Source organism: Beta vulgaris, chromosome 4 (genome assembly GCF_026745355.1).
Source record: "Beta vulgaris subsp. vulgaris cultivar EL10 chromosome 4, EL10.2, whole genome shotgun sequence".
Lineage (NCBI taxonomy): Eukaryota > Viridiplantae > Streptophyta > Magnoliopsida > Caryophyllales > Amaranthaceae > Beta > Beta vulgaris.
Window position 1 is genome coordinate 880,194 of NC_079205.1, and position 27,629 is coordinate 907,822.

At 34.6% G+C, this 27,629-nt stretch overlaps 5 protein-coding genes across 7 annotated transcripts in view; 2 read left to right on the forward strand and 3 right to left on the reverse strand.

Annotated features, from left to right (window-relative positions):
• Window positions 1–1,584: 1,584 nt before the first annotated feature.
• Window positions 1,585–2,214, reverse strand: LOC104891858 (arabinogalactan protein 1). Its single transcript, XM_010677633.3, has one exon. It carries the CDS (start codon window positions 2,212–2,214, stop codon window positions 1,585–1,587), a length of 630 nt encoding a protein of 209 aa, XP_010675935.2.
• A 5,631-nt stretch (window positions 2,215–7,845) lies between these two features.
• LOC104891857 (hypothetical protein) lies at window positions 7,846–11,878 on the reverse strand. 2 transcript variants are annotated; one of them, XM_010677631.4, is made up of 3 exons: window positions 11,747–11,878; window positions 10,950–11,218; window positions 7,846–8,171 (listed from the first exon to the last, which is right to left on the reverse strand). In XM_010677631.4, the coding sequence occupies exons 2-3, from the start codon at window positions 11,095–11,097 to the stop codon at window positions 8,029–8,031; spliced, it is 291 nt and encodes a 96-aa protein (XP_010675933.1). In that variant the 5' UTR covers window positions 11,098–11,218; window positions 11,747–11,878; the 3' UTR covers window positions 7,846–8,028. The 2 variants fall into 2 exon arrangements, with proteins under 2 accessions (XP_010675933.1, XP_010675934.1); XM_010677632.4 differs by having other exon boundaries at window positions 10,950–11,172; window positions 11,747–11,860.
• A 2,879-nt stretch (window positions 11,879–14,757) lies between these two features.
• On the forward strand, window positions 14,758–19,813 carry LOC104891856 (uncharacterized). The gene is made up of 2 exons (XM_010677630.4): window positions 14,758–17,471; window positions 19,451–19,813. Exon 1 carries the CDS (start codon window positions 15,171–15,173, stop codon window positions 17,310–17,312), a length of 2,142 nt encoding a protein of 713 aa, XP_010675932.1. The 5' UTR covers window positions 14,758–15,170; the 3' UTR covers window positions 17,313–17,471; window positions 19,451–19,813.
• A 1,162-nt stretch (window positions 19,814–20,975) lies between these two features.
• Window positions 20,976–27,629, reverse strand: part of LOC104891854 (glutaminyl-peptide cyclotransferase) — a 70,829-nt gene continuing 64,175 nt past the window's right edge. Inside the window, exons 9-11 of one of the 2 annotated variants that reach the window (XM_057393809.1) lie at window positions 21,644–21,671; window positions 21,467–21,532; window positions 20,976–21,260 (exon numbers count right to left, since the gene is read on the reverse strand). In XM_057393809.1, the coding sequence (XP_057249792.1) occupies window positions 21,258–21,260; window positions 21,467–21,532; window positions 21,644–21,671 (97 nt within the window). In that variant the 3' untranslated portion in view covers window positions 20,976–21,257. The remainder of the gene's footprint in view (window positions 21,261–21,466; window positions 21,533–21,643; window positions 21,672–27,629) is intronic. The other variant, XM_057393808.1, reaches the window with a different exon arrangement.
• On the forward strand, window positions 24,121–26,712 carry LOC104888621 (receptor-like protein 20). Its single transcript, XM_048642470.2, has 2 exons — window positions 24,121–24,340; window positions 25,400–26,712. The coding sequence occupies exons 1-2, from the start codon at window positions 24,121–24,123 to the stop codon at window positions 26,554–26,556; spliced, it is 1,377 nt and encodes a 458-aa protein (XP_048498427.2). The 3' UTR covers window positions 26,557–26,712.

A 27,629-nucleotide genomic window follows, 5' to 3' on the forward strand; every position in this document is an offset into this window, starting at 1 on the left:
ATGTTTGTCAATGATATATTCATCGAAGATTCTAGGAAAGGTTCCTTTCATATTATAATATGATGTAGGTATACTTATTTAATGTTTTTTTTATAGCCGACGGTCTAATATATATCTATGGATTGAGATTACATTAGTTACAAAATACTGAAATTTCGAAATTTGGATATATAAAAAGTTAGTTTATATGATGGAGTGCACCTTGAGTTTAATATGTTACACCATAATTTATTGTGCAACAAAACCTAACTGTACTCATACGTAATGACACAGTCTCCATCAAAAATGACATGGACTTAGGAGTACTATAGAAATTATGACATAAATTTGTTGTTATTGTATCATTTGATTATTTCATATCATTTGGGTTTATTTTGCAAAAGAAGTGGTAGTTTATGGGTTCTTAGTTGTTACCCATAAGTTATGGTGTAAGGGTCTGTTCTCCCCATCTTATTTTCAGTTCAGTTCAGCTCTCTTCAGTTCAGTTCAGCTCCAATCAATTTAATTCAGTTCAGTTCAGCTGTTTTATGCCGAAGAGAACAGGCCCTAAGTGGTTGCATCCAATAAACAAAATTTTAAAATTATTTTTCTTATTCCAAAATTAGGATGTTGCTAACCAAAAATAACCTCTATTCTCTGGTTTTTTACTTTGATTCCAGTAAACAAAAAAAACAAAATAAAAAATTGACACAAATAAAAAAAATGGACCTTAATCCTCGACTTCATTTTGATTCAAAGGAAAAAAAAATTTAAAAAAGAGTTGGGGAGCCTATCAATAGAAACTGGGGGAGTATACTTGATGATTTCACGTATATTTTTAACTAGTAATCCTTATATTCCAGTTTAATGTTCCCATTTGCCTTTATATATAGTTTCAGTTACTTACTATATATTTTTTACCATTAATTCTCTATATACGCATTAGGAAAAAACTGTAAAAAATCACACCATAAAACGAACATATACTTATATATAATTGTGTTTTTTCTTTTATCATTGGTGACAATATGGTCTAACATTTGACTATATAAAGTTATAAACAAAACTTGCAAATGGGAACATCTAAATAGACTAAAAAAATTAAGTAATGTCGCACTATTGATATTTTGAATTATAATACGAGGTAATCTCGAAGATAATTATAGAAACCATCATAACTTCACAAGAGAATATATTATAGAAGACATTAAGATTTCGAGCCATTGTTTATCTACAAACTAAGATAAGTTAGGACTTGATGTATTAACTGCCATATCATTTAAACTTGAAATTTACTAGTCAATTTTAAATTTGAAATTCGACTATTGAACAACTGCAAACTATTTTTCTTAGTTGCCCAAGATTTTATCATTAGCAAACCCATGAAGAAAAAACTTTAATTAAAGTATCATCATCAATTAAACAAAATATATAGATTCTACATCCAATAAGAATCAAGGATAAAGATGATCAATCTCATAATACTAACAACAATAGTAATAATCACAAATGATTACCTACTTTTGAACTCTACTCCAAAAATAAATAGTGGATAAACATAATAAATGAACTAATACTAATACTAATTATCTCTTAATTAATATCTTAAACACCCATAGCAACCAAAACAACCAATCCACTCAACACAACACCTCCAACCCCAAACTTAACATCCGATCCAGACTCATCATCAAGCGGCATTGGCCCCTCGGCCGCCTCCGGCGACAACCCGATCGGTGATCCCGCCGTAGAGGGGACAAACTCGGCAGGCGCCTCAGCCGGAGTTGCCGAACTCGAAGGGATGCTCTCCGTCGGGGTTGCGGCAATTGCCGGAACCTCAGCCGGAGAACTCGCCGGAACCTCTGCCGGAGAACTCGCCGGCGGTGAACTTCCGACGACCGGAGGAACAGCGGCGATCATGGGTGGCGAAGAAACCGGTGCTTGAGTCGGAGGAGCAAGATTCGGCGAAGACGGAGACTGCGCCGGGGATGTTTCCGGTGCTGGCGAGGCGGGTAACGGCGGCTCCGACGGTGGAGGAGAGACAATGTGGGTTGATTGTGATGGAGATTTCGCCGGAGAATGAGACATCATCGGAGACTTCGCCGGAGAAATCGCCGGAAAATGAGATATCACCGGAGAATTCGCCGGAGCAGGAATTGGAGACTGTGAATTTGCATGGAAAACATTATGACATAATAATATAAAACCAACAAAAACTGCATTTAATTTATGCATGTTCTTTTATGGCAAAATAATAATGATAAATTTAGTTTCTTTCTTTTTCAACTGATTTTCAAAAGTAAAGAATGTTTGTCGTATGAATTAATTTGGGAAGATTGGTGTTTTTTTTGGGGATTGAAAGTGGGAAAAGAGAGTGAATTAATTTATAGTGGATAAAGTTTAGAGAGTAGAAAGAAGTGTACACATATTAGGATTTTTAAAAGATAGAAGTGACCGTTGGGGTGGAATGTTGTGAGATTACCGGCTATAGTAGGTTAAGTAGCCGTTGATGTTTGATTGACCACCGGGTGGTTGGGCGGATAACCTTTCCGTTAGGTTTTGACGCCTACTTTGGTGAGATTGTAACAAGTGAAGACTGAAAGATCATTGGAGTTTTTGAGTTCCAAATCATTGTTTAAATATATACTAACTAGATTTTAAGCCTGTGTTCTGCATTTGTGTCGTGTATTTGTATGATGTACGGTTTATGATTTGTGTTAATCAAAAGAATAAAACAGAAGTACAAAATTAAGGAACTACGTATTTATGAATATATTAAGAAATATCAATATATGATTGTTCCTGTCAAAAAAAAAAAAAAATCAATATATGATTGTTAGTTAGAATTTATAGTACGTCTCGTATTCTTTCTCGTGTTTTGACAAATTACAATGTACTTCAATATAATAAAGTCGTCTATGTTAAGGATCTACAACAAATTACTTGTGTACTATTTGCTTATTTTACTTCAATATAATAAAGTTGTCTTTGGGGGCTTTGCCCATCTTCAACACTAAAAAAAATTTTAAAAAAAGTTGTCGATGTTAAGGATATATCTTTTGATGTATCCAGTAATGAAACATAATTTTTTCTTTTACGGTAATGAAACATAATTTTGATCACACTTATGGATAATTTTACAATGGCTACCATTTTATGTTAGAGATGATAACTTGTTCAATCTAGACCATTCAATTTTACTCTAAAATCTACACCATTCAATTGATTCACTCGTTAGTATAATTAAACCAAAACTGAGACTACTAACAGTTATACATTAATAAATTCATAAATAACAATTCATCTAGTCTTCGACAACTAATTTTTTTTGAATGTTTTAAAGGTTAACAAAATTAATGGACAAAATAAGTCTCCAAAATGACGGACTGAGATTAAGTAATTGTGTTGATCCACTCAAAAAACTCTCCTCGATGATTGTGTTAAAATTGAGTTTTATATACGATCATCTACTCCTTAATTAGTTAGTTTCATCTTTTGATCTTATAATAAGTTTATGAAATACATTTACATAGTAATAAATTCATTTCATCTCTAGATCGTCTTTTAAAATGAAAGTGACTTTGCACATAACACGCACTATTAACATTTTTAATATATACCGAATTCGTTCATTAACAAATTTCTTTACCGATATACGAGTGCATCAACCCATGATATAACTTAATAGATATTAACATGTTCCATTATTGCTTATATATACCATGATTAATCTTGTAAAACTCTTCAGTAAAGCAGATTTGTCTCAGCATTCTTTCTAAAAATTGACATATAAACTACAAGAAACACACTCGTTATTTTTAGAAGTGCATGCCAATAGCAAAGAGTATTCCAACTTCTAAGGACAATCAAAGAGTGAAAGTAGGAAAACACACAAAAAAATTCTAACCATACAAATTTAAGCAATTCTATCAATGAACATGTTACATATGCCTCTTACAAAAGCACTTAAATCATATTCTAAAATATTATAAACAATACTCTCAAAAGAATCATACTCTAAAAGTTTAAGAATTTTATAAACTATACTTTTTAAAAAATCATGAAAAAGTTTTCTTTGTTACTTCTCATATCAATAGTTATTTCAAGTCAATATGAATTTGTGTTGTGTTTGGATTGGCCAGATAGTTGGTATACTCATACCACAATGAAGAATGATTTGCCTGGAGATTTGCCAGTGAAAATTCATTGCAAATCAAAGGATGATGATTTAGGTGAGCGTAAAATTGAACCTCATCAAACATTTCGTTGGAGATTTACTCCAAATATCTTTGAATCAACCTTGTATTGGTGCAACGCTTGGTCGAAATTTGGTTATGTATCTAGTATAGTCTTCTCCGAAAAAGAACTTTTTTATCAATATTGTAAATATAAAGATTGTACTTGGAGTCTAACAGAACAAGGTCTTAATGTGATAGATCTTAAGACTAACAAACCTGTGCTTTGGCGTAAGTGGAACGAGAATGCATATGCACCAGACGCGTATGCACCAAATGCGAATCCACCGAACAACTAAGGTTGGCTTGGCTCAAAGAAATGTTAAAGTTTTTCCTTATCTTAAATAGCTTCTTTCAAAAATTTACTTCCATAGGCATAAGGTGTCGTTCATATACATTAACAAGCACAATTGCAAAGTGCAAAAGAGTGGATGTTCCACACTTGTTTTAGTAAAGACACAAGTAGCAAATAATCAATTTGGATTTATTAAGCTATCTAAGATTTTTATCTCCTTGTATCCATTTCACCACTTCGGAAACTAGAAAAGTTACGCTGTATTAGACTATCATTTTGAAGATTTATTTTTCCTATCCTTTTTAATATGTATTTTTATTGCATACGTACCAACTAGCTTAATTCGTACATCGTTGGAGCTTACGAGTGATGCCCATGATTTTGAATTGAATCCGTTCAAATCACTAGCTACCTTAATTCTGTAACTATACAGCAAAAGATTTTGGACTTCTCTATTTTTGAAGGAATTAAAACTTCTTTATTTTTGTTTTGTACAAAACTATTCTTGTTAGGATGCCTCTACATCACCTTCATTTCCATTGTGGGAAGTCTAAGCCAATCTTAATTTAGTAAATTTATAATCTAAGTCATACTACAAACAGTCAAACAGTGTATAAGATACTATACAAATATTACATTGCACGATTAAATCTGATTTCCTAATAATTATATACTTCCTTCGATTCAACATAGAAGATATAATTTGACATTTGAACTATTTACGTATTCTCATTTGACCATATTTTTTTTTATTTTAATATACAGAGAAAGATCATGAGATAGTTCAGTTGATTATAAACGTATTTTCAACCCCAACAAGAGTATCGTGAGTGTAACCACTAGGTTGTGTTAGACATTATTATTACCTTATCGTTTCATTAACATATCACTTAAACACAAAAAAAAATAATTATCCTAATTCCTAAATAATCCTAATAAAAACCAAAAATAAATTCTCAACACAAATATGACCTCCCATTCTATTAATCGGATCATTTCTACCTGACTTAACTTTAGTATAGTATATTTGACTGATAAAAAAATTAATATGAACTCGGTGTACACTAATTTATTGAGCACCCGATCTATCTCGGGTGAGTTGTAATGATTACAACTTTCAGTTTTTGCCGCGTTCAATCTTCCACTCTTTTTCTCTCCTGATAACTTATCTCTCCTCTGATAACTTATCTCTCCTGTTAGTGTATTTTGAAATGATATAGTATATATTGAAATAATATACGGGGAGTTTGGTATGAGGGATTGGGAGTTTGGGGGTTAGAGGATGGGATTGAGAATGGGATTTAGAAGGTGGGAATTCATTAAATATATCCCAATCCCTTGTTTCGTATGTTAGTGGGATTAAGTAGGGAATATATTGCTAAATTACAAATTTACCCATTTTAATGAAGGATAGCAAAAGAAGAGCAAGCAATATTAGTGAAGTATATTTTAATGAAGGGTAAATTTGTCTTTTAACATAACCAAAAATAATCCCCCTCCCTAATACCTGCCCCCCCCCCCATGTCTTATTTTGGTGGGATAAGAGGGGTTTTAATCCCATTCCCCTTCACATGGGAATTTAGATATCCCCTCAAACAAACATGGGATATCTACCCATAGGGATATAATATCCCATTCCCACCCCCTAATCCCCCTAAACAAACACCCCGATAGTGTATTTTGACATGATAGTGTTTTGCTGAGTTTTTGGCAAGAGTGTTTTGCATGATATAGTGTATTATGCTATAGTGTATTTTGAAATGATATAGCATGTTTTGATATGATAGTATTTTGCTGTATTTTTTGACATGATAGTGTTGCATGATATAGTGTGTTTTGACATCATATAGTGTATTTTGAAATGATATAGTGTAGTTTATTTGTATATTACACAAAATTATCATAATCAATCGTTATAGTGTTGACATGATAGTGTATTTTGACATGATATAGTATGTTTTTGACATGATATAGTGTATGTTTATTCTGAACAACTTTTTTTGTTAAAAATTTTGGAGCGAGAGAATCTTATGAAGAGAGAGAAAATTGCCGATTTTGGAAACTGGAAGTGACTAGTTTGTAGCAGGGCACGTGCAAAATATTTGTAATGTGAACAGGGTTCACGCAAGACATATTGTTTAACTGAACTTGTACATAATATTTTTTACCACCAACTTTGCTAATATATATAATTGCTATTATTTCCATCTATGTTTCAATAATTAAGGGAACTTTTGATCTTTTCCTTTTAGGCATATATCATAACTTGTTAAAAAAAACAATACATTGTAAGGTGTAAACTCTACTATCTATATAATGTAGTTCCCACAATGAAGTTAAACATTTAGTTAAAAAAAATTACTAATTAATCATTACTTATTTTTTCTTCTAATTAAGCATGGCTAAGTTTTTTTGTGCTATGCACATAATAGTCTTTGTAATAGTCATTTCATATAACTATGAAGTAGTCGAAGCATCATATGCTCAAGTCTCAATAAGAAATGATTTGAATGGAAATATTCCTATCACAATTCACTGCAAATCCAAGGATGATGATTTGGGTGAGCATATACTTCAAGTTAATCAAACATTTAGCTGGAAATTTGATCCAAATATTTTTAATAGCACCCTTTTTTGGTGCAATATTTGGTCCAAATATGGTCACACTTCAGGTATAGTTTATGCTATGACTGATTATTTTCGTAATTATTGTGATTTTAGATATTGTTATTGGACTATAACAGAGAAAGGGATGAATATCATAGATCCTAAAACAAACAAACCTGTGCTTTCGCATAAGTGGAATGAGTAGTACTAGTAGAAGAACAAAAAAAGACCACATAAGTTAAGCTAGGCAGTATATGGAGTATGTATGCACCCACAATCCCACATACTTTTTGTATCCGACATATTAGATGTTACCTTCGAGAGGAAGGTAGCTTAATATTTTTTTTATCTTACCTTTATTAAAAAAAAGTGAACAATGATTATTGAATACAAGATGATTGTATTTTCCACACTTTGTGTAGCACGTCTATGGTTTTACTTCCTTATTTGCTCGGCATATATTTGCTTCTTTGAAGTCGAAATGAACTTCTTAAACCATATATGATAAATTAGTACTCTATATATAAGAAATAAAAATATATAGTCATGCGCGATTGATTAATCCTATTGTCAGCCAAAAAAAGGCTAAAAAATGTGAAACCATTAGTAGATCAAGAATTCCGAAATTTGATCGGTATTCGAAATCTCACTATTAAAACTGCATTATGTTTGCCTATTTCATCTTGATGAGAGCTCAAGTAGCCTTAAAGGCGAAAATCTGACAACTCATTCTAGATAAAGGGATTACTAGCTTGAGAAAATCCCCATCAAACTTCATTCAAATCCAAGGATGACCATTTTTACATGACTCTGTATAAAGGGATACCAATACCATACATCTTAAATTGCTCGTCTTAAAATAGAAGAGGGGGTGGGGGAGGAGGTCTTAGAATGGGAATATGAACTAGGGGTTCATCTTTTATTGTCATAAGCAGCTATGTTCTGAGGTTCACATTCGGGGCTGAAAAGGCGAACCAGAAGAGCCGTGGTTGAGCTAACGGATACACCTCCACAAGCTGCCCATCTAAGACTTCTGGGAATTGTAACTCTTGGTCCTGTTAAGTACAGAGGAAAACCACAAGAATGAATGAATAGAAATAAAAGTCAACAAAAGACTGCAAGGAATTTCTCAGCATTGGTTAAGTGCTAATATTACTAAAGACTACAGAAGATAAATTGAGTCAATTTCTTGCATTTAAGTCACCATAGCAAGTTTTTGGGTGATCGTTATATATTTTCAGTAAAATATATGCGAAAATTGATATAGATAATTCCAAATTTCACCCATATTCTGAAATCAAACCCACCTTTTGATTATTGAGGAAGAACCCACAGATTTGGAAGGGACTTGTGCAAAACAGTCGTAAGCGTGAAAGTAATCTCATCTGTATTGGGTCTTTTATGTATGTTGTACATATCACCTCTTCGGACTATTTTGTGATGGTACCCCAAAACTTGGGATTTTTCCAAAAATCAAACAGTCGGATTAATTTAAGAAGATGATTGAAACTTTGTATTATTCCTCTCAATATTTCTATAATGTAATAGGTAGTGTTACCCTGACACCTTCGTTTACCTCAACACTTTACTTGGATACTTCACTTTAAACTAAAAACTTGACTTTTTTCTACAAAATAGCCAAGTCGGACACTTAGACATCCGTATTCGAGTAGACACTCAATTCATGTCTGTATAACATAGATAATAGGAGCATGGAATGCGCTAAATATCTAACTTTGGAACAGAATTGATTTTTTTCTCGTGCTAGCAGACACTCGGTTCTACTCAACATATAAGCTCTCATAACAAGGATATGTTGTAAGTCGGTGAATAACAAATCACCATCAAGTTCTAAAGACACGATACAAGTCAACCCAGCTTATTCTGCTCCTCCTGATGATAATTGAGTTTGGCAGTCAATACGTCCAACATTTCCTTGCCCATAGATACAAGAAAAATGACCTAACAAAGACTAAAGTGTCGACTGATGCAAAAAAAGACAGTGAATCAGGCATAATTTCTGAGAATCCGAGACGAAAATGCAATCATACGATTGATTACATTATCAGATTAGAATGTTTAGTATTAGCACCATACAATATGATGGATGAGCATCATGACCCTTTGTTACCAGCCGTCATTATCCAACCCAACACACTCTTTTGAACATTATCCTAATTCACTCAATTCCAACCTTCAACTTTTTTTAGTAATCAAACACATCAACTTTTTTTGGTGCTATATTCCTTTCAGTTTAAAACTGAAGTTTATAGCTGGAGAGACATGGCAAATTGCCAAATGCAAAGGTCAATCAAAGAGATATAGACACCATGAGCGACATTGTGATCACCTTCTTCCTACCCACATGAGTATGTGGTGAAAACTCAGCCCCATTACTCATTCAGCTTTTTAATTCCACCAGTAAAAGGATAATACAAGAGATTGACAGGGTATTCAGCGATACCTATCGATATTGTGGTAATAGTATGCACTATTCCCATGCTTTCTAACTTCATCAGTTAGGGCAAGAAGTTCAAGTGCCAAAAATGACATTGCAATACTGTTTGAGCTCCATATTTCTGTTTCAGTTCACATTAACTGCAGAAATCCTAAAATTTCATAATTTTAACAGGATGACTTGTATTAAGCCCGTTCTTTATAGGAAAATAACAATTGCTATGCCTATAAGGCTATAACAAGTTTGGAGGGTGACAACCAACGAGAGTAGGTGAAGAACAGGATCTCTGGTCACCTGATGAGATTTGATAATCCCGAATAAAGAGAAGTATTCACTTCACTTTTAGACATACATCAAGAATTAAAATGACTTACTGCTATGTGCTTCGATATTTTAAAAAGATAATAGCTGTTATGATATTTTAAAAAGATAATAGCTGTTATGAGCACGTCAACTGCCAAAATCCTTCAAAAGGTTTGGAGATGAGTCAGGAGGGAATCATGTGAACATGAATTGGAAAATTAAGTGATACTACTAGGTTACTAGATTAATAGCTATTCACAACCAAAATGGTCGGAGAAAAAAAGGGAAAGAAATCCTACATGTTGTGAGATAAGTTAATTGAAGATTTCTCTACAAAATCTGAAGTGTACTCCTAATCTCCTGTAATCTAAAATGTATAAGGTACCCTTTTGAAACTGTTTAATAAGAAATAACTAAATTTGTCAAATAAAACACCCTCTAACGTTTTAGCTTTTCTCCCTACTCTCAATCACCCAATATGCTGCTAAAAAGGAGAATTAGGTACTTATTTATGGCCAAGAACCTCCTGATGGGATAAAGGGGCAGGGCGAAGGGGAAAACAATTCGGCAATATTTAAGCAGAGTTTAACTGAAAGACTCTGTGTAAATATTGAGAAAAAAGTTACCGCTAAATGCAAAAACAAAAAACACAGAGACCATATATAATTTCTTGGGGGGAAAAGTTAAGGTTTTTTTCCAAAACAAAAAGACCTATGTAAAAGGTAGTTGCTCTAGCATTTTTCTCCAATGAAGGTATAAACACCAGGCAAGTCTCAAAAAAAAATATATAGCAGATACATCTGTGTTAGTTATGCCAATCAGTAAGCAATTAAGCATATATATATAAGATATTTCCTCTTGTATTTTTATCCTGATAATGGAGGTATAGCATCAACTCTTTATATAATTCTTTTTAATATGTAATTAAAGAAATTAATGGTCAACCATGCATCTTGAAGACGGAAAAGAAGCAAATGGGGTAAACATTAATGGACACAGGGAGTAATAGAGTAAAGAATAATGCATGAGGATGAAGCAGAGTAATATTGGTAGAAGCAAAACAAAAGCTTACCATAGTGTAGTCTACACAAGATCCAAAAACCCATTGCTCCACCAACTGTAAAAATCCCAGCTGTTTGCCTCATCAATCTTGAGCATGGCTTCGCATCCGATCGCATGAGCTCACCATCAGACCACCCAAGAGCACGTCTCAACGCCATTAATTTACTGCTTCTTCGAAACCCAACCAATTGCTTGTTTCTTTCTCCTAAAAATTTCGTCTTCTCAGCCCTTTACTATAATACTTCACAAGATGAGCTTACAGAAATGACACAAAGCTACCTGATTAAACATTAAATAAAACCTACTTAACAAACGTGCAAATCAACATTGCTAAATCATATGATGCATTAATCAACTCATTGAATAACTAACTATCAAGATATTAGCTTTCCATAATCCATGAAAAATCCCATGAATTATTTGTACTGTAAAACATTATTATAAAACAATCATTACTAAAAGTAGCAGCATATACTATCCCCATTTTTCATTGTGTTCATCAAAGCGCGATTTTCTCAGGGAAATTTCATCGAACACCTATCGTGCATCATATTTGAAACCCTTGTTTTAACTGCTTAATTTGTTACGAGTAAACTCAATTATATTCAGTATAAAACAAGATACCCCTTCTTAGAATTGTTAGTAAAAACACCTAAATTATAATATCTATTAACATTGATTAATCCAACAAGTTATGAACTGCAGTAATTTCAATAAGTTATGGAGAAACAAATCAAAGCTCAAGATGCAACTTTTTCTTTGGTTTACTAGAAGAACATACACTTCAACAAGATTGAAAGATCTCACCTTGCTGATGTTGAATTGAAATCTTGGCTGAATATCAGAGAGTGAAAGAACAATAGATAGACAAAAATAGAGAGGAATAAAAGTCTTTAGTAAATACGAAGTACGAATCCTAGCTAGTGGTGTTGTGACTTGTGAGTGTATTTGTGTATCCACAAATGTCTAGTCGGCTAACTTAGACCGGGTTAACCTGCAAGCATTTTTGGAATGAATCTCTATATGTCACCTCATTAAAAAAATCTAAAGATTGTATATTTGTTAGAAATATTGTTTATTTTTATATTTCACTTCTCAATTATATTAGAATAAAAGTAATATTTGTGTTTCAATATACAACACCAATTATTAAATATTTTTCTTGTTTCATAACTAATGTAATACTTGTATTTCACGATTCCAAATTTACTACTTTGAACATTGTTCATGTTCGGTAAAGAGTGGTTTCGGGAATTTCACCCACGTCCGATCGCCAATTCTTCTTCGCACGGGATAGCGCTCAATCTCGTATTCAATGGTCGGCAGGACATTAGGCTTCACTTTTACGATTGTTTTCCTAGCCGTTGTAGGGAAAAAAAATAGAGGCTGGAACTCATACTAGAGAATTTGACTAATCAATCATCTAGTTTGAAAGTTTGGTAAAGAGAGCTCTTCAAGTATGTACTAATAAAAGTCATGAATATATGATATCTTATATTACACATTAAGATCAATATAACAAGATTTAACATGACTACTTTTACTCATACAGTGTTCAAATCTTTGAAGTTTAACCTTATTAATCGAAATAGAAAAACGCGGTTAGATCACACTTACGATCATAATGTACATCATGGTGCAAAAAGGCCTTAAAACGTGCTTTTACAAAACATTCCATGATATCTATATTTTAGTGCTAAAAAAAGGTCCTTGCGTTCCAATATTGTGCCAAGTTCATAAAACAAGGGGTTGAATCTCATTAAGAACGAGACTAGTATGAATTTATCCATGTTCAAGCTCATTTTAAACTAGTGAAGCTCAAGCTATTCATCAAGCTCAAATTTCCAACTCGACTCAATTAAATATAATTATATTCCATTTCCAATAGGATTTGGCTCGTATGTTAATGGAGTCAAGTTCGTGAAAGATAAGTTGTTCATATGAGTAGATTAACGAGTATCTATTGCATGCAACTGTGGTTAAACTCACATCTGGTTTCACATTTGGTCCAAGCTCAGTTTCTATTAACTAAGAAATAAGACAATCGAGTTGTTCCACTTAGCTTGAAAATATATCACATAAAAGTGAATTTTTTACTGAATCTCTCGAGTTATAGTCATACAACTAGTTTTTGAGCGTCGACGATACTAGACTTATGTTTGCTTGTTACATTCTATTAGTAGGCGGTATTTTTCGACCTTGATTGTGACTCTTGTATTTCTACTTAGACATTGTTAAAGTACATTCGTTATTTTAACTATAAATCATATTTTCTTTAATAGCATAAAACCTAATGGCAAGCTAATTATCAAAAGTTTCATACCCTTTGCAAAAGTTTAAAGAAATACGAACTTATAGTCCTTACCATAATTTCCTATTGCAAACATTTAGTATTGATTAGGGTGTTCCTTGCACTCAACTCGGTCAAGTGGTTTTACATTATCTCAATGTGTGTTGATGAATTTCGTAAGTGGGATTTTTAATTTGTTTTGACATCCTCTGCTCAGAACTTATTTTCTAACCATCTAAACTCGCTAAAAAGACACGTGACAACTAATCAAGCGTTGAACACATATTGTGGTACAATCATTATATACAACTTTAATTAATATAAGTCTCAATCATCAAAAATAATATTTAAACATATTAGTAATAAACATCTCACCAACAAGATAATGTGTTAAGTAACACTACATTATATTGACTCACTTGTAAGACTCATTAATCACCATAGACATGTTTCATAATTCACACAAAAGCAACAATACATTGCATATTAAAAAAAAAAAAAAAACTTTACACACGTCGCACCAAGTTATCAAACGATGCTGCAATACAAGTTCACTAATCATCGCAAAGGTTATTGGTAGTAACACATGAAGGACACCGAGGATCACAAATGAAACAATTCATAATATTAATATCACAACAACAATTTAAGCATGTACTATAACTTAGATATAAATGTCCTAATATAGTGTTAGGATAAGGATTTGAATTTTGGGCATTATCCTGAAATTGAAGATGACGTTCCATTTATCTATTACTTCTCCCTCTTGATGCTCGAGCTAGAGATGGCCAACAGTGCGGACCAGTCCAGTCCATCCAGACCTACCCGTCTCTTGGGCCGTGTGGGTTGAGCCTGCAAAAATCCCGATCCAGCCCAACTCAAATCATGAAATTGGTGGGTGCGCTGTGGGCCAGATTTTTGAACCCAACAACCCAAGAAACCCCACTACTAAAACCGATCAGTCTAGTCTACTAAACCGATGCAGCCTAGCCCAAGTAATTATTCAACCAAATTGTGTACATATTAATCGAATTGTATATATTTTAATCAAATTGCATATATTTTAATCAAATTGCATATATTATAATTCAATCAAATTCAAAAATAATGAAATTATTCATTAATATTATAATTGTATACTGTATATTTTAATTAATTTTAAAGATTTTATGTAACAATAATAAATAATTATATAACTTTGGGAATTTTTTTTCATATCGGCCCGCTAGTCCACAAACTGCTTCACGAAACTTGGAAATCGGTAACCGATCGGTGTGGGCCAAAATTTTTCAGCCCATGGACCAGCCTACCAAAACCGTGAATTTTACGGTATGGTCCTGAACCGTGAAATCCCAGCCCGACTCTATAGGATCCACGGACGCAGTGGCTATCTCTGGCCCGAGCTATATTTCTAAGGAAAATGATATATGCAACGCCGGAGGAAAAAAAAAAAAAAATTGAAACGTGAGGAACGAGGAGTAAAATATACGGCTTATGTTTTCTAGTAAGGGGCTAAGGGCTCATGAGTCATGCCTTCATTGGATCAAAATTTCACCTCTCTATTTCCCCGAAAATCCCTTTTTTTTTTCTTGGTTTCTCGCTCTTTCCTATCACTCACAAACAACCTTCCAGATTAGGGTTTCCTTTTTTTTCTCTCTCTTCGTCTTTTTTTTTCCCCAAATCAACAATCGTCGTTCAGCAATTTCTCCTTTTCTGGTAAGTTTAATTCCTCGGAAATCTTTAATTTTCTTGTTTATATAGTTTAAATCTTCAATTTATATTGAAATTTCGCACAATATATTCGGTGTTTTCTGCGCGAATTTTGTCTAGTTTACCGTAAAAAAATCTCTTTTTTTTTTGTTGGTTTAATAGAACAAACTAGAAATCACTAACCCTAAGTAACAAAGAAATTAACAATCAGAGAAGTGTAGAGAGAGAGAGATGGATGATGCTGAAGGGGTAGGAGGAGGTGGAGATCCGGTGGAACAGTTTCACCGTAATGAAGCGATTTCTGCTGTAACTGATGAAGGTTTTGGTGAGGAAGATGATGATTATGAGGACCTTTATAATGATGTTAATGTTGGAGAAGGGTTTTTGCAATCATTGAGGAAAAATGAGGAATTAGGGTTTAGAAATGAGGAGGAAAGTAGAACTCAACCTCAGGGTCAGGGTCAGTCTCAGCAGCCCCCAGCTGTGTTTATGTCTGAGAGTGCGTCGTTGTCGATTCCAGGTGTGGGGCGAGGCGATGGGGAGAGGAAGTTTGAGGGAGATGTGGGTAGAGTAGATGGGTTTCAGAATCAGGGTTTTAGAGGGAATGAGGTGGTCATGAAGGAAACGGTTCAGCCTAATGGAGGAATGGGTTCTGGGGCAGGATCTGGGGTTTCGGGTGTGGGACGTGGGTATGGAGGTGGATTGAGGGTTGAGTTAGGGCCGCAATCGAGTAAAGCAGGTGATGTAGAAGAGCAAGCCATTAGTAGTATACAACCTCAAGGGGTAGGTCAGCCTCAGCAACCTCATGGGATGAGTGTAGGGAATGTTGGAAATGAAGGAATGGTTAGACAGAGTGGTGGAGGTGGAGTTGTGAACAGGACTGCTGGGAATATGGGTGGAACAGGGAGTTCTGCTGTGCAAGTTACGCCGATGGGTGCTGGTATAGGTGGTGCTAATGGAGCTGGGGCTGGTGGAACTATCCTTTTTGTTGGGGATTTGCATTGGTGGACAACAGATTCGGAACTTGAAGCTGAGCTCGTTAAGTATGGGCCCGTGAAAGAAGTAAAATTCTTCGATGAAAAAGCTAGTGGGAAATCAAAAGGATATTGTCAGGTTGAGTTCGGTGATCCTGCTGCTGCCTCATCTTGTAAGGAGGGCATGAATGGGCATGTTTTCAATGGCCGGCCTTGTGTTGTAGCCTTTGCGTCTCCATATACTGTTAAGAGGATGGGTGAAGCACAGGTTAATAGAAACCAACAGCCAGGGCAACAACCACTCTCACAAACAAGGAGAGGCCCTAGTGATGCTACCAACAAGCCAACTGGAAACAATATAACAACCGGTGGCAATTACCAAGGTGGGGATCAGAACAGGAACTTCATGAGAGGCAGTTGGGGGAGAGGCAATCCTCAAGGCATGGGTGGTAGGGGTCCAGTGGGACCAATAAGAAACAGGCCTAATGCAATGACCGGAAGAGGTATTATGGGGAATGGTGGCAATGGGTTTGGTCAAGGTATGGGTCCGACTCCTCCATTAATGCATCCTCAAGCCATGATGGGTCAGGGTTTTGATCCCACTTTTGGAGGGCCAATGGGAAGAATGGGCAGCTATGGGGGCTTCCCTGGTGCACCTCAACCTCCATTTCAAGGGCTATTGTCTTCTTTCCCACCTGTAGCTAATGTTGGTTTACCTGGAGTAGCTCCTCATGTGAATCCTGCATTCTTTGGCAGAGGCATGCCTATGAATGGTATGGGAATGATGCCTAATGCTGGCGTTGATGGTCCTAATATGGGTATGTGGTCAGATCCCAATATGGGTGGATGGGCTGGTGATGAGCATGGTGGGAGAGCTGGGGAGTCCAGCTATGGGGAGGAAGCTGTGTCTGATCAACAGTATGGAGAGGCAAGTCATGACCGAAGTGGCTGGCAGAATCCTGCTAAAGACAAGGAAAGAGTTCCTGAGAGAGACTTTTCTGGGTCTTCAGATAGGAGGTACCGGGATGATAGGGAAGCTGGGTATGAACGGGAGATGCCTAGGGAGAAAGATGCAGCTCATGATCACGACTGGCCAGAAAGAAGACATCGTGATGACAGAGAGACTCGTGATAGGGAGAGAGACCGTGACCGTGAGCGCTCTCGTGACCGTGATCGTGATCGTGAGCGCTCTCGTGACCGTGACAGGGATAGGTACAGAGAAGATAGAGATAGATATGCTGATCACCATAGGTACAGAGACCGCGAAGCAGACTATGATGATGAATGGGAGAGACGGCCATCAAGGACTCACAGTAAATCCCATGTATCCCAAGAAGAAGAACGCCCAAGATCTAGAGATGCTGACTATGGGAAGAGGCGGAGGCTGACTTCTGAATAGCTGAGCATTATTACTATGCTCGCTTTTTAGGTCGAATGACTGATACCTTATTGATAAGCTCTTTCTTGGCTACTTTATTGGGTCACAAGTTATGGTTCATTTTCTAAGTCACTCATGTACTTTTGTCTTTGGGGTGTGCTCTTCTGCTCGACATAGGAGGTCAGTCCCTGATATTCCACCTTCTTTTATGTCTATTGTGCTTCTTTTATCTTATATAATTTCTCTGCGGTTTATTCTTGTTTAATATTATTAGTCCCTCTGCCTTGAAATGATCTTTCACGCTTGAGTTTGGCATGAAGGTCAAGAGAAGTTGATAAGCTTTAGAATAAAAAATTCAAAATGCATAGAGAGAAAGCGAGAGTAAGTGTTGAGGAAGGCATAAATGATGTGATGGAGGATAAATAGTGTGATACTAAAAGTTTGAAGATATTATTGAGATTTGAGACTGAGGGTGTGATGAATTTTATTTCTTGCTGGCACTTCGTTCTAGTACAGTTTTTTGGCCCTTGAAAATGTTTATAATGTAGGGTCAGCCATCACATAAGTCATAAACTCATAACTTCAGTTTACTACAACTTGCTAGGACAGGATTATTTATTAAATGTGTACACGACTACACAGGTATATTTTAGTTCTTTGAGATTGGTTCTTTATGCATCTTTATAAGTTCATTTTGTTTGGATTCGTCTTTCGTTTTTGGCTGTTATTATTTTTCAATAAATTCTTGTAAATTATTATCTTCTCCTAATGTTTCCCGAGTATACTACTATTTTGCAACTCTTTCATGTCAAAGTTAGAAGAATCAGATTCTGGCTTTTGTACTTGATATGTCAAAGATTAATAAAAGTGATTTGGCTGATCATAGACTCTTCACTCTTTTAATATTTGAGGTTACCAAGTTGGTTTTGACTTTATGTTGCACTTGCACCAAACTAGAAACTACTCAATGAGATAGTTTCGTATGCACTTATTCTCCTTCTACGGAGGTCTCTTCTGTAGAAGTGGGTTAAGAGGCTAATAGCTGTTTCATGGTTCATTTGTACAGACTAGTGTAGATTGTGATCAATACTAATTGTTGTCATCTGATTAGAGGTTTATAGAATTGGGAGTTTTCCTTGGTAAGTATAAACCCAGAAGTTTCTTATGTGAGTTCACAATGGTAGACTTGATAGATCAATAGTCATAGCCATTGATAGAGTATATGCTGAGCTGCTTTTGTTTCTTTTTTCTTTCTGAGGAGGTGCGCCGTTGGGGTGTAGGTCTAGTTATGAATGTGTTGTGGTGTGATCTCATTAAGTTCTCTCCTTTATTTAGAGTAATCTGCAAAGTGAATATGATCTGGGGGTTCTAGAGAAAGGGGAGGGGTAAAGGTTGACATTATGAATGTGCCGTGGTACAATCTCATCTAGCTAGTAATTTGGCAATGTGAATATGATCTGGTGGGTTTTTGGGGAAGGGGAGGGGTTGGTGCTGCTGTATAGAGACTTGATTTGGAGGTAGTAATCTATACTCTCAACTTATTTTCACTAGAGGAAAATAAGTTCAGGGCCGATAAGTTCAGGGCCTATAAGTTCATATAAATTCAGGGCCAATAAGTTCATATAAATTCAGGGCCAATAAGTTTACTAGTTTAGATCAATTAAGTTCAAGGCTGACAAGTTGTGGTAAGTTAGTTTAGAGTTAGTAAGGCTACCCAAGCTCAACTTACAACTACAAGTAATTTATAATAAGTTATGTAAGTTAAGTTCAGGGCCAATTAGTTTTACAATAAGTTGAGCTCACTTCAGGGTATATAAGGGTATAGAAGTGGAACTCAGGTGAAGAGAAGGCACCTGTAGCTTGTACCTTTTGTCATCAATGTTTGAACTTTTGGAGCTGTCTTTCACTGGGTTGATGATCGGGAATATCAGCCTTTTCTTCTGTCCACGGTGTCATGCTCTAGTGCTGTTATTCTACAGAATCCTTGGCACTTTGAATTGTTTATCTCGCCGCTTAAATTACTTCCTTTACCAAGATATGCTTGCTATTTTAGTTGACTTGTTCAGGGTTCATAATTTTCATTTTTTCGAGTTATGCGAATGTTATAACTAATGAGCAGTAAACTATGAACATTTATCTGATTAACTATTTGCTTGTAGTATTTGAAGGCAACCTTGACTCAGAGACTGAAGCTAGAGCGTGAGGGGCTTCTTGGAGATGAAGGTGACCTGTTTTCCAAGTTGAAGTCGTATTTTGCGTGTTTGTGCTGCAAACTTCCACCGCGACCTTTGCCCTTTTAGATATTGGCTATCTTTTCAGTTTTTATGTTATAGTTGAAAAATTTTCCATGAAACCAAGTGTTGTGGATGATGATGATGCATATGGCTTGAGAACCTTAAAAGTCTCGGATGTGGTGGCTTATTCTAGAAATTAATATTTGGATGCTATGTAATAGGATTTATATCTCCCTGAGGTTGTTGTTGCTAATGTGCCTTATTTGTGGTTGGATTTTTGTTGTATCATTCTCTTAGCTCTCCCTCTTCTTTTCTGTATCATTCTTTTTTGTATCATTCTTTTTTTGTATCATTCTTTTTTTGTATCATTCTTTTCTTAGCTTTTGCTTCTTTTTGTTTTTTGAGTATATATATATACCTGTTAATAGTTCATGTTGATCTTGTGTACATAAGTGTAGAGAATTGTAGAAGAATTCTTTTCAATATAATTCTTTTTGACCTGAGAATTTGCTGCCTTTCTAATTATCTTGTGAGTTTGTGTGTGTTTTTGTGTTGTGATGTTTTCCTTTGTTTAGAGATTGTATTTTTTTTTTTAATTAAATCTCTAATTTATTACAATTTGGGTAATGTAATTGCAGTTAAGAAGTCATTATATTTTGAAAAGGGATTCTGTACTCCCTTTTTTTAACATATGCTTTCTCCCTTTTGATACATGCAACCAAGTTTTTTGACATGCAATTGTAAGAGTAATAAACAAGTTTTAATTTATAAATTAATTAAAGTATTAACATTTGATAATCCTGTAACTTAACACTGTTGTTTAAAGTATGTTAATTAATTTTTTTGTTTATCTTGTTTATTATCTATTTAGATATGTGTTTCAATGAGTTTGATTGTAAGTATTTTGAAATAGCGGAAGTAATTATATTTGGAAGAAATTATGTTCGGTGTTTAACATATTTACTTTTTTGATTTCTCTCAAAATTTTCATCAATCATGAGTCCCAAGGCAAATAGGCAAATATTAATTTGGCTTTGGGGTGAAGTGAGTAATTATTCTTACACTAATGCAATTAAGCTGTTCTGTCTGATTTATTCTTACACTATTATTTGTAGTGTCATTGTAGCATTATATCAAGTTGCATTATTAGACCTATGCATTTTCTATTACAGAGACATCGGTGCTTCTTAGCTCACTGATGTTTACAATTGAAGACAGTTTAATTATTGATGCGAAAACAATGCTCTCTCAATACTTCAAATTGCTGAATTTATGTCCATATTGTGTAGTTTTTGTCATTAATCAAGAAGAATACATCTTTTCACTATTCATCATCTAGTTGCAAGATAAGATTCATCTTATGGGTGATATATTGAGTTGAAAAGGATTATAACTTAAGTAGGCTTGGAATCGAGCTTGAGTCGGCTCAATATTACCATAACCACTGAAGTTTACATAGCAAACCAACCTCAAAATAAAAATGGGACAAAGTACCATTTGATGCCTTCCTTAGAAACAATGCATAAAAAGTTGTCCTTTATGTTTGACAAATAATTGAATCTAACTTGAACGTAATGTAAAGAGCAGATCTAGTCTTCCTAGCCATTGTTGCTACTTCATGGCTTCTACATTGGCTGGCACAGGGATACACAACCGTCGAAATCGGCATCGGAATGATCCTTCGATTGATTCACCTTGATCTCAAATACCTTTATTAGCCAACACTTTCCAGTTACTGAAAAGAACAAAACATGATCAACAAACTTCTGTACATTTTTTTTAGCAACTTTAGCATAAGTATAAGACTTTACAATTCCGAATAAAAGAACATACAGTATCATTTTCATTTACAAATACATTTAGAAGTAGTATCATTTGCATTTATAAAAGAGAATATAAGAGCATTCATCATTTTCATTCGTAGAAGAATATATAATTCACCAAATACGCGCTGTTCGTCACAGTCCCATTAGTGATTGCGATGCCATTCAAGATGTCAAAAACATCCTAGAACAAAGCAAATTTTAACATTTATGAGAAGGTCAAGAAAAAGATTTTAAACTCATGGAATTGTAAATCGTAGAAAAGGACAAGTTGGACAAAAATATAAAGACGTACTATTTCACCATCTGCCATCATTCTTTCTCTGGAACAGAACAAAAGAGGGAAAAGTTTTGAGCAGACGGTTGAAAACACATTGATGAACATAAGTACTCCGTGCGTTTGAAGTAGAGTCACATATGGAGTAGTTCCAAGCTAGGTTGCACAGAGACAGATATGGGTACAGAGTTTGACAACGTCGAGATTTCAAAATTTTAGGAATAGGTACGTGTATCCAAACAGGATACGTATTATATCGGGTACTCATATACGTACGAGTACGTGACTTAGAAAAAGTACCCGTACTATATAGGATTATAGGTTCGAACTTCCAAGCCCTCATGATTATCTTTTTCTAGTGTAAATTTCATGTAGTTGAATAGTGGGAATCCAATCAGAAAAACACTGCAAGTAATGGAAATGTTCCAACCTTTTCCACAAGACATATGATTAAACTACTCATATCAAAGACTTGGCTCATATGATCATATGGCGTATACACGTTTTCTACAAGTCAACCTTCAAGTCTTCCTAGCTAGAGACTAGAGTTAACGTGTTGGAAGGTTCATTACATGATCAAAGTTAAAGTAGTCAAATTTCACAAGTATTTATGTTCATGCAAACCCAGGAGCTCTTCTTATTATTAGGGTAAAACAAACACAACAACACAAACAATAATGAAAATGAAAATCCTCCTTTTGTTTGTCTTCCTTCATCACCTCCACTTCATCAATGGCAGAACACTAACAGAACATCAAGCTTTACTAAGTATCAAATCTGCCATTACTAATGGTACGAATAGCTATCTCTCCTTATGGAAAAACACAACACACCACTGCAGTTGGCCATACATCACTTGCTCCTCCTCTTCTTCTTCCGTCATTTCTCTCAACTTCACCGACTTAATCCTCGTAGGAATTCTCTCCCCTGATATAGGCTTCCTCACCAACCTCCAAAACCTCTCTATTCAATCTACCGGTTTTTCTGGCCCACTCCCCACTTCTCTCTCTCTCCTCACCCAACTCCGCCATCTCGACGTTTACTTCAACAGTTTCACAGGTCCAATCCCATCTTCTCTCTCTCTCCTCACCCAACTCCGCTATCTCGACGTTTCCAGCAACAAGCTAAATGGCACTCTTCCCTTATCGGTCGTTGAGATGTCGGAACTCAGGTACCTTAACCTTAAGTATAACTCTTTCTACGGTGAGATTCCACCGGAGTTTGGGAAACTTAAGAAGCTTCAAACATTGGATCTTGGCTGGAACAATCTTTCTGGGGGTCTTCCATTTGAGTTGGGTTCATTAAAGAGTTTGAAATATATGGATTTTTCTTTATGTAGGTTATCTGGTGAGATTCCGAAATCTTATTCTCTTCTTCAAAACTTAATCGATATTAATCTTGATCAAAACAAGTTATATGGGAGTATACCTGATTATATTGGAGATTTTCCGGAGTTGGAATCACTTTCATTAGGGTCGAATAACTTCACAGGGAGTATCCCACAAAAGTTAGGTACAAACGGGAAGTTGCAATATCTAGATATACGTAATAACAATTTTAGTGGGAGTTTGCCACTAAGTCTTTGCAAAGGAGACAAACTCCAACTTCTGTACGCATGCTATAATTTGTTGGTTGGGCCAATTCCTGAGAGTTTGGGAAGTTGCAACTCACTTAAATACGTGGACATGGGAAATAATTTCTTAAACGGGTCGATTCCTAAGGGCTTGTTTGGCCTCCCAAACATTTATGTGGTTTCCTTTTATGACAATCTTCTTAGTGGAGGTATCGATGAGAAATTCGGTGATTGTGTTTATATTGCGAGCATTGGCCTCTCTAATAATAAGCTATCAGGAAAGTTATCTGCGACCATTGGAAACTGTTCTAATCTTCGGTATTTGATGCTTTATAAGGGCATTCCTAATGGTGATGTGTTTGATCACCAAATTTTCCTACTTACTCATGTTTTGATCATTTCATGATTAAATGTATCACCTCCACCCCACTCATGAAAAAAAAAAACCCATCAAACTCCACTTTATCCCTCCTACTTTTCACTACCCCATCTCAACTTTGTCTCTGCTACTTCAATAAATAATATAATTTACATATTAAAAATAAAAATGAATCATCTTATGATTACTTAAAATTATAATAATTAATTACCAAAATTAATTATCATTATTGGGTTATTAGTAAAATAATAATTAATTACAAAAAATTAATTATTTTTTTTGTTCTGAAATATATCAATATGGGTATCATTTTATAGAGGAGAAAAAAAATATGAATTTTGGTATTTTTTTTTTTTAAATAGGAATTTTTTGGGAAATTCCGTGGAAATTTCCACGAAATTTCCAAAAAAAACACAACAGCAGCCACGTGACAGCTTGCCACTGACTGGCTGTGTGTGACAATGCAATTTTTGTCTTTAATTTGCACGGTTCAAGCTTACCACATGGTGATGAGTTTTTCCACATGATGAGCAATGACATGATATGTCACTTGGTGATAGGTTTTGTATCACCAATGTGGTGCTTGTTTTTTTTGTTCAACTCAAAATTTCTGATTTTGGTAATGGATTATATCACCATTGGGAGTGCTCTAAGAACAGCTTCACCGGAAGTATCCCTCAAGAGATTAGCAAGTGTAAGCAGCTACAGACCCTCGATCTTAGCCAAAATAAGTTTTCTGGTGTGATACCCAATGATATTACAGGTAAGAAAGTATATTAAACTTGCTACTTTTGAATATATTCGCTCTAATTTTTCTTTCAGTTGGTCCATTCTCACTTTTGCATTATTTAAATATATCCCTAAAAAAATAAATGTAATTATATAAAAGAATCTTGCTCAAAATAATATGAATTATTTTTGTATGTGCAAAATAATGTACAAATCTAACTAATTTGTTGTGTATAATAATATTAATTAACTGTGTTGAGATATATATAACTTTATTTATTATATTCACTTGGATTTTAGGTATTTTACTATGAGTTTTGCATTATGGAGATATCCAACTTGACAATAGTATTTTTGTAATATATCAATATATGAAGATTACTGTACATAACATACTACTTTTCTTATTTTTATAAACTATGTATTCCTCTTCTTTGTACTTATCACAACACTTTTTATACCCTTTTGCCTCATATTAATAGCAACACTTATAATTTATTTATTTACTTTTTACTTCTTGGTCTATAACCTCATCATCTACCCACATATGACACACTCTATAAAGGACCCACATGATTAACCAAAATATACAAATATCTTCAATGAAATTAACTTTAACACTAATATGATAAAAATCATGTCCCGCTTTTTATCCTCTAACTAAGACTCTGCATAAAGGTATATTGCAATTAATATGAGATGGAAGAGGTATAATAATTATATGATCAAATTCCTGGATTGAAAAATAAATATGAGATTAAAAGTGGTATGTTTTTGGTTAAAAGAAACTATGCATAAAGTATGTTTTTGGTTAAAAGAAACTATGCAACATACCAATCAAATTTTTATACGCTTACAATTTATGTACCACTTTTTTTGTCACTGTTTTTCTATTGTTTGCCATACGTACGTTACTTAATCATGTTGTCTTTTCACATTTTAACTAACAATAAATTACTATTGATACACCAAAAAAATCTATGAGCATTGGAGTACGTTGTTTGATAGAAGCTTCGTGCTATTATTCTTGTCAAAGAATTTCATATCTCAATATCTTCTAATTTAACAATCTAACGAAATTTTTTTGACCCAGGAAACAAATCCATTTGCAATCTGGAAAAGATTCTAACACTTAAATTATCAAACAATGCTTTGACTGGTGAAATCCCTCATTGTGTTGGAAATATCGAGCTCATAACATTATTTCTCCAATCAAACAAACTGAACGGTACCATACCCGCAAACTTCTCAAAGTTATGTGATTCATTGATGTATCTAGATCTTAGTGACAATCAACTCGAAGGAGTTCTACCTAAGTCCTTGTCCAAATGTCAAAGTCTAGAACTCCTAAATGTCGGGAACAACAGGCTAAGAGATAAATTTCCTTCATGGTTAGACAACCTCCCACGTCTCCAAGTTTTCAGTGTGCGTTTTAACGCCTTCTACGGTCCTATAACTAGCTCACCAAAAGTTAATCACCCATTTCCTATGCTACAAATTATCGACCTATCTAACAATAAGTTTTGTGGCAAGTTGCCAAGAAGATATATCAAAAACTTTGCAACCATGCGCAATATGAATGAGTCTGGTGTTGGGAATCCACAGTACCTGGGGGACTCAGTTAGTCCGTACTCTATGGTATTGACATTTAATGGGTTACAACAAAAATATGAAAAGCTTATTGTGACGATGTCGACCTTTGATATATCCAACAACAACTTTACTGGACAGATTCCATATGTTATAGGGGGATTACACTCACTTCGTAACCTTAATCTCTCTCATAATGTCTTAACCGGGAACATTCCTCCATCAATTGCAAAATTGTCTTTGCTTCAAGATTTGGACCTTTCATCAAACAGACTTACTGGTCGTATCCCTCAAGAATTAGTTAGTTTAACATTTCTTGGGAGCTTCAATGTTTCGAACAATCTATTGGAGGGGTCTATACCTCATGGTTTCAACTTCGACACGTACACAGCTAATTCATACCAGGGGAATCTCGAATTATGTGGAAAACCATTACCTGAGTGTGGAGAAAGAAGGGCAAAAGGCACCACTAATAATCAAGATGATCCTAAAAATGATAATGAACGAATGTTGTCGATGTCCGAAATCGTAGTTATGGGGTTTGGCAGTGGTGTGCTAGTTGGGTTGGCTTGGGGATACTATATGTTTTCAGTGGGAAAACCCTTTTGGTTTATCAAGTTGGCTAGCAAAATGGAATCAATATTGATTGGTTTTTTTTGACCAGCAATTTGTTAAGCGATGACGAGCATCAAAACAAAAAATCTAAAAAGTTGGGCAATATGCATTAGTGTAACCTTGTTTTCCAAAGTTAAGCATTACTATTAGTGTCTCAATTCATAATAATAAAAATTAGCTTGTTCGAGATTTGTATTTTTATTCTCAAAACTTTCGTGATTAATTATGTTGTTGAGAGATGGATGGGATAGCATTTGCATGCGCATCTTATATTTTTCCATATTTTCCCATTCACGTACTCCAATTCATTTAGATAAGGCACATCAAGATCCATGTATCAATATATGAAGATTAATGTACATGACCAAAATGTATATATTTTCCACCTTCTTTTATGTCTCTTGTGCTTCTTTTATCTTATATCATTTTTGTGTGGTTTATTTTTGTTTAATATTAGTCCCTCCATCTCAAAATGATTTTTCACGCTTGAGATTGGCATAAAGGTCAAGAGATGTTGCTAAGCTTTAGAGTAAAAAATTCAAAATGCATAAAGAGAAAGAAAGCGAGAGTAAGACTCCGTTTGGTTGGGCGTAAAATATTATTTTCGGTGTAATATAATTTTCATGAAAAATAATTTACAATGGAAAATACAATTCCAAAATTAATTTTCCGTTGTTTGGTTAAATGATGACATGAAAGGAAAATGAAAGGGAAAGTAATGAGGTAGTGAGAGTAGTGTACAAGAGAGATAAGGAAAAGAAAGGAAAACAATTTTCCCTTCATTTGCAAAGAAAAATGATTTTCCATCATTGAGAGAACAATTTTACTCTAAGGAAAAATGATTTTACACTCCTTTGCGAACCAAACAATGTAAAATTGAAAATAGAGAAAAAAAAATTCGAGGAAAATGTTTTACGCCTTACCATTAACTAGTACAGGTTTTTGGCCCTCCAAAATGTTTATAATGTAGGGTCAAAATTAATACCATTAACTAGTTTTTAGGTCCGGGTTATACCCCAGGTATTTATAATATTCATTTATTATTAACATTTTACTTTATAAATATAACACTAAGCATTACTTGGTTTGTTGGTTAAGACTTTAGAGTATATCTATTT